At 40.8% G+C, this 7,499-nt stretch overlaps 2 protein-coding genes across 2 annotated transcripts; both read left to right on the forward strand.

Annotated features, from left to right (window-relative positions):
• Positions 1-209: 209 nt before the first annotated feature.
• On the forward strand, positions 210-1,857 carry LOC140927184 (cyclic GMP-AMP synthase-like receptor). Its single transcript, XM_073376830.1, has one exon. The coding sequence runs from the start codon at positions 249-251 to the stop codon at positions 1,287-1,289; it is 1,041 nt and encodes a 346-aa protein (XP_073232931.1). The 5' UTR covers positions 210-248; the 3' UTR covers positions 1,290-1,857.
• Positions 1,858-5,063: 3,206 nt separating this feature from the next.
• On the forward strand, positions 5,064-7,089 carry LOC140927185 (cyclic GMP-AMP synthase-like receptor 1). Its single transcript, XM_073376831.1, has one exon. The coding sequence runs from the start codon at positions 5,077-5,079 to the stop codon at positions 6,604-6,606; it is 1,530 nt and encodes a 509-aa protein (XP_073232932.1). The 5' UTR covers positions 5,064-5,076; the 3' UTR covers positions 6,607-7,089.
• The last annotated feature ends 410 nt before the right edge of the window (positions 7,090-7,499 follow it).

Genomic DNA, 7,499 nt, shown 5'->3' on the forward strand with positions numbered 1-7,499 from the left:
TTTCATTTATATTTTATTGATAACTTTTACCAGTTGTAGCTTATTTATTTCATAGAAGTCTTATTTTTAATACAATTAATTCTCTTATTACGCCTGGGCCACATGTGATTTTACGGGATGCTGTCCAACTTTGATATCGAGTACGCCCTGGAAACAAGTCTTCGCACTGCCCAGTCTTCTCTCTGTCCCATTTCCGGGAAAGACGGAAGTGTTAGACGTGGATTCAGAGGAAGCTAGACGACGAAACCATGGCACACATAAGAAACACGCGTTTACGCAATCTATATGAAGAGGCCGAGTTTGACCGGGAACATGAAGAAGTGCAGGAGATAGAAGAAACCGTAAGAAATTTGGTTCAAGAAATTGCAGAAAGTATCGCTGAGAAGGATCCCCTCTTTAGAACCACCGTACTCCAAAGTGGCAGCTTTTACGAAGACCTCAAAGTCGAAGGGCCGAACGAGTTTGATTTTATGTTCTGTTTGGAAGAACTGTCCAAAATTGGTGTCTGTGAGGTAAAAGAGATTCCTTTCCGGTCTGTTCGTGATCCAGGCTATGTTCATGTACAAGTACCGCATCCCTTTCATGAAAAACGCTGGAAAAAATACATCTCAAAAAGCAAGAAATTAAAACCTAAAGCACTGCTGGAAAAGTTTGAAATATTAGTCAGAGAAGCCTTGACGGAGAAATCAAACGATTTTCACCCAAAACTGGACCAACACAGTTTTACAATCGAGTTGAGGAAAATTTCCGTTACATTGAAGCTCGTGTGGAATGGTACAAAATACAGACACTACGAAATTTCGATCGATTTGGTGTTATGCATTAAAGTCGGAGGATGGCCGAAAGATTCTGACTTGCAAACTCGTTTCAACCGTTCTCACCCCGGATTTGAAGTAATGAACAAAGTTACTGAGATGGGCTATCATCTCATAGCCTCATCTATCGGCGAATCTGGGGCACCTAGACCCTGTTGGCGACTCTCGTTCTCCAAAGCGGAAGCTGTTTTGCTGAAACATATATGCAGAAACTCAACACTTATGCACAAGGCCACTGTGAAGATTCTCAAAGTAGTAAGGAAAAATAACGAATCGACGCTTGTGCTTGAAGAGGAAGATGACGATGCGTTAGACTCGATGATTCTATCAGGAACTTCCGGAATATCTTATCTGATTTGTGGGGATTTCATTCTTACGTTATCAAGACAATGTTTCTTCATGAGTGGTTCGAGCGGCCTGAAGATTCGTACTGGACCCAGGACCGACTTGCGGAACGAATCCGCAGTATCCTAAAGAGGATCCATAACAGTATTCGTGGAAAGGACATTAGGAGCTTTTGGTTACCAGAATATAAGCTGTTCAACTTTCGTGCGAGAAGAAGAACAAGGACAAACAAGGCTGAAAACACAGTCTCAACCTTGATAAAACAGTTCGAGGAAGTTACCATTTAACGAACGTTTTATAAATGTAAAAGTTAGTTAACCGACGTCATTTATGAACTTAATTGATAGTTTCTGTGTTGCTGTGTAAATTTAGTAAACTTAATTGATAGAAGTTTTCGGCTTAGAAACGGACAGAACCCTTGGACAGACCCTTTGTAGAGTATATGTATAAGGACTCCGTGAACCTATAAAACGTAACACTCTAGAGTTGTAACATTCGAGATCGATCGAGGACTGAAGTTCCTGTAGTGCCAAGGCTTATATACATGTAAGGCAATTAGGAGGATAGGCTATGCCGGATAACTCGTCTGGCATGAACAAACTATATAGTTCATACACATATTTTTGGACCGCTTATCGATTTTTTTTTGTGTAGTAAAATGCTTATGCTGCTAGATATTTTAAGACTTAAAAGTGGAAGTAAAAGTCTCGGTGCCCAGTTGTTTGCTTATCAAGAGGTCCGGCTTACGGGCCTGCTGGGAGTCATTGTGTTGTGTTCTTAGGCAAGACACCTCACTGACTTCACTCCACCCAGGTGTAAAAATACTTTTGGTAACCCTACTATGGACTGGAAACTTCATCCAGGGGAAATAAAAAGATATTCCTAGTTGCTTCATCATCAGGCTACAGAAGCTAAGTTTAGCTCCGGCCTGATGGGCCACTTACCTAGCCCTGTTTGCAAGGGCGTATAACATTTATGCTCTGCCGAATGTCTACCAGGATGTGATATCTCTGGTGCTTATCCTTTTTTGAACACTATAAAGAAACGTTCATAAGGAGCGTTCATAATTCTTAGGGTGGCGGGGCGGGGGGACGCGGTCATTTGGACTTAAAGGCGGCGCGGCCTTTCTCTTGTTTAACAAACTGGGGGTAGGGGCTACTAAAGAAATAACTTTATAGTTAGAGACTTGTAAGAGGGGAGGGATCAGAACATTACATAGACCTAATCATGAGAAATGCCTGCTCAGTGGTTCCTAAAAGTAAGCCTATACATGTACATTTCACTGGAATTGCACTGTAGATTTTTCAAGATTAGTGATCATTTAACATCTGACAGCCTTGTTGGGTCACAACCCACTGCTTTATCAGATCAAAGTTCTCGGGCTTTGGCAAAGAGATTTATTTACTATTGTTGTCAATGCCTTAGTATAACTGCAAGCAAAGTACAGGAACAAAGAGTTCCGTGATGGTATCTTTTATTATATATCTGACCATCTTCAAGGAGTTAATGTTTTCTCTTGAAGGTGCACCCAAAGATTAAACACGTGCGGGAAGCTCCAGGAATAACCTGAATGAATAAAATCCTTCATTTATTCAAACATGATCAATGATTGTACCGGCTGCATCATCTATGAAAGGCGATGCACTAACAGCTTCCTCATTCGTCTCATCGCAATGCTCCCCAGAGGCATCACAGTATTTACCGAACTGTTTTGTTGCGGAACGAAGAGCCTTATGATGGTTTTGGGGATTAATATCATTTACATTTGTGTCGAAGACAAAGAGTGACTTCTTTCAGCGAAGATCGAGCTCGGATGACCGAGCGAGACACATCTTTCTCTTGGAAACGCCGTTTACAGCGAAAACAACAAATTCAGTGGAAGGGCTAACAAAAAGGATGATCGATCAAAAGCTGAAATATACCGAGGCATCACGTTGCTCTCTGCATTAGGTAAACTCTTCACATCCATCCTCAATGATCGATTGTATGATTACATGACCAAAAAAGGAATTCTAAACGCAGAACGAGGCGGCTTTTAAAAAAGGCACGGTACCGTAGATAGCATCTTCATCTTAAAAACACTCATAGATAAGTTTGTTAAATCTAAACCACAAAAACGCAGAAACTTGCTTTTCTCGTGTTTGTAGATTTAAGAAAAGCTTTTGATCGAATACCCAGGCAAAAATTATTCGAAAAACTCAGAAAAGAAGGAATTAAAGGGCGTTTTTTAGAAATAGTAATGTCCATGTACTCAAAAGATAAATCAGCAGTCAAAATCAACAACAAAATGACCGAAGCTTTTCCGTGTTACACTGGAGTTAAGCAAGGTTGTATGTTATCACCCACCATTTTTAATCTCTATCTAAGTGATCTACCCGAATTTTTAAATTCACCAAGCTCAACCGATATTCTGTTGATGACTCTGAAAGACCTATAAACTGTTTATTATATGCGGATGACTTAGTGATCTTTTCGCGGTCAGCAGATGGCCTACAAACACTCCTCAACAAGTTGGAATCCTACTGTGAGAAAACTGAACTATCTGTAAATCTAGACAAAACCAAATTCATGATCTTTAATAATTGTGACTAGTCCTTAAATAACTACTCGTTTAAGTATGGAGTTAATAAACTAACCAATGTTAAATCTTATAAATATCTGGGAATGACACTGAACCTGTATGGAAATTTTAGTTTAGCTAGAGAAGAGTTAAAAAAGCTGGGCTTGAGGCACTTTACAAACTAAGAAAAGAGATGGGTGACAACTTTAGAGAAAATATTATGCTGACAATTAAGCTATTCGATGCTCTGATATCCCGCATACTTCTCTACGAAAGTGAAATTAAGGGTGTTGACGTGTTGTTTACGTCTAAAATTAGACAGCTTTGGATTCCAAGACGAGGACAACATTTAATTTTACGTTTTCTCGCGTATTCTTTAAAAGTAGATACCCTGGAAAGCTTCATTGTAAATTTTTTTCACAATTAAAAGCTAGTACGCTTATTTCAGTTGAAGGATGTAAAGCCAGGTTATGGGCTCCTGGTAAAGCCCTCTCCTGATCGCTAAATGATAAAATTCCTTTTAAACGTTTGACAACTTGTTTTCGCCACTACTTCGCATTAGGAAAATTTCGTTCTCTTAGAATCAAAAGCATTCTGGTCCCCAGAGCCTCCTGGTGGCCTGAGCACGAGGGCCAGGAGGCTCTAGGGACACAGGATTTGAAGTCCTAGATTTTAGGACTTCCGGTCATTTCTGATCCAAAAGTAAGTTGGAGGTTGGTTGAAGGATTCTCTTTTAAAAGCTTTGAATCAGCTAAATTTACAGTCATTGACACTTCTGCAAAAGCAAGTGAACGCTATTAGAAACGTTGTAAAAATCACAAATGACCGGAAGTCTAAAAATCTAGGACTTCAAATCCTGTGTCCCCAGAGCCTCCTGGTCCTCGTGCTCAGGTTCCCAGGAAGCTCTGGGGACGAGAATGAATCTAAAGCTCTCTAACCTCATTTCCAGTCGTCCTCAGCGATCTCGGATGTGACGTCACCTGTCAAGCTTGTCGGGAAAATTTCGCGCTCTTTTCCAAGCCGCCTCTGCACACTCGGACCCGGATAGCGCCAACTGGCCTGGGTAGGAAGCTGAAAGCTTTCTATTGACCACTGACTTGACCACTTCAGAAAATACCATAACATACCATAATACTCTTTGTTGGTCACTCCAAAATTTTGCATAAGCATTGTCGTTTGCGAGTTGATTAACCCATAACGACGGCGGCTGGGTGCTTGTGTCATGGCCAAATGACTGTTACTTCAAGTAACTTCTGACTTTTTGCAACGGCCGCTGGTAAAATTGACGGCGGGCTCAACATTGTATACCCGGAAGCGATCGTCAGCTTTAAGTTTGTACTTTGTACGTGATTCAAAATGACGCGCAACTTCGGGGACGATGAATTGCAACGCCTTTACAAAAAAGCAGAGTTTAATAGAGAGCACAAGGAGGTAAAGAAAATCGAGAAAAGAATTAGACGTTTAGTTGACGAAATCTCTGCCTATATAGGCCGCGAGGATCCACTTTTTAAAAACTTTGTAATCCCCAGCGGAAGTTTTTATGAAGATCTTAAAGTCGAAGGACCCGATGAATTCGATTTTATGATTTGTTTAGAGCAGCTTTCCTCTCCTGGTGTTTGTGTTACGAAGGATATTCCCATGAGACCGGTCCCCGATCCCGGCTACGTGGATGTTCAACTGTCCAACGAAGATTATCGTAATCGGTGGCAAAGGTACATTTCCAGGCGAGGAAATCTCAAACCTGATGTTCTCTTGAGAAGATTTAAACAACTAGTCGAGAAAGCCATAGCTAATCAAGAGCGGTCTTCCAGGGATGAGTTAGATGAATATGTCAATATTCAGCTCAGAAAAATCCCGATAACGATCAAGGTTAGATGGCATGGCAAGAAGTACTCGAACTATGAAGTAGCTGTAGATTTAACTCTGTGTATTAAAATGTCAGGATGGCCGGACGCTTCAGATATAAAGGAACGAGTCAGCAGGGGGCACCCTGGATATGAAGCGTTCAGAGAGGCTGTAGCTGAGGGCTATCATCTCGTGGCGTCAACTATTGGAGAATCCGGCAAGCCTCGGCCATGTTGGCGTTTATCATTTTCAATTCCCGAAAGAGTTATACTCAAGCACATCTGCAAGAATCCGAAACTCATTCATAAGGTGACGCTTAAGGTTCTCAAGGTGCTGCGGAAGGAAAATGAGGATTTTTTATGTCTTTTTGAAAGCCCTGGTGACGAGTTGGCGTCTTTCCACATAACATGGGTGTTCCATTCGTACGTGTTAAAGACAATGTTGTTAAGGGAATGGACTGATTTCCCGGAAGATTCATATTGGACCAAAAATCAACTAGGAAAACGAGTCAAGAGCATTTTGGAAAGGATTCGAAGTAGCGTGGTTCGCAAAGATATTCAAAGTTTCTGGGTTCCAGGTTATAAACTTTTTAATTTCCGAGCAAGAAAGCCAACCAACACGAAACATTGCGTGGACAACCTTGGCATTCTCTTAGATAAACTAGATCTTTCTAAGTGTAAGCATGTCGCGGAATTCAGTGTCCCTAAATATACCCCTAAGTCACAAATAGATATAGTAACAGTAGATCCTGTAGATTTTGTAGATCCTACAGAGTTTGTAGACCCTGTAGATTTTATGGATCCTGTAGATCCTGTAGATTTTGTAGATCCCACAGAGTTTGTTGATCCTGTAGATTTTATAGATACTACAGATCTTGTAGATTTTGCAGACCCTATAGATTTTTTAGATCCTGTAGATTTTATGGATCCTATAGATCCTGTAGATACTATAGGTTTTGAAGATTTTATAGATCCTGTAGATCCTATAGATCTTATAGATCCTACAGATTTTGTAGATCCTGTAGATTTTTTAGATCTATAGATCCTGTAGACGCTATAAATCTTGTGGATTTTATGGATCCTGTAGATCCTATAGATATTGTAGATATCAAACCCTATAGCTCAGGCTTAAAGTGACCCCTAAAGGAGATCATACTACATCAGGCATCTATAGGAGCAACGGTGGCACAGTTGGTTAGTGCGCGGCCTTCGGTGCGCGAGGTCCCGAGTTCGATCCCGGTCGACACCACGTCCTTGTTTCAACTTCTCTCCTTTTAGTGTAGCTTTGATTAGCTTTAAATACCCTTAAAACGGAGCATTGGTGGAAAGAGGGGGGTAAAATGAGCGCACCGTCGACCTCATGTTTATCAGTTATTACTGTCACGAGTTATCGACGTAAAATATGGTTGCTTTACCTTTTACTTTTTTTAAGAGCTAGGTATAGGGATCTCGTGTTCTTTTTTTGTTTCTATGTGGTCAGTGTTGTGGCATTTTTTTTAAATTCGTATGCACCTATCAATGTAAAGCCGGCACAAGGGGAGAGGGGGAGGGGGGAGGCAGGGCATGGGGTGGGGATTTGACATTTTTCAAAAATTTGCAGTCAAATTCCCTGCCCACGGGCAAATCATTCCAGTCAGATGCAACCAAATTTCCCCACCCCGAGCTGCACATTGCGGTGTCAAATATCCCAAGACTGGACCCAAGAATGGCACAATAAAAATATCTCCAAATAAAACTCTGAAATCTTTATTTATATTACGTTGCTGCGTCACCAAAGATACATGTTCCTGTTACAGCTGCAATTATACGTTTTAACCATAATCCGTGTTACATTGCGTAGAATACAGAAACCTTTAGGCGAAAGTCCATATTTTGTAAGTTTAAATATACCGTACTTAGTAAAGGGTACAAAGAAAGTCATTGTTATGAACTTAC

This window comes from Porites lutea, chromosome 2 (genome assembly GCF_958299795.1).
Source record: "Porites lutea chromosome 2, jaPorLute2.1, whole genome shotgun sequence".
Classification (NCBI taxonomy): domain Eukaryota; kingdom Metazoa; phylum Cnidaria; class Anthozoa; order Scleractinia; family Poritidae; genus Porites; species Porites lutea.

Excerpts from the sequence above, each read along its gene's own strand:
- LOC140927184 (XM_073376830.1), top strand. The coding sequence starts at position 249 with ATGGCACACATAAGAAACACGCGTTTACGCAATCTATATGAAGAGGCC.
- LOC140927185 (XM_073376831.1), top strand. The coding sequence starts at position 5,077 with ATGACGCGCAACTTCGGGGACGATGAATTGCAACGCCTTTACAAAAAA.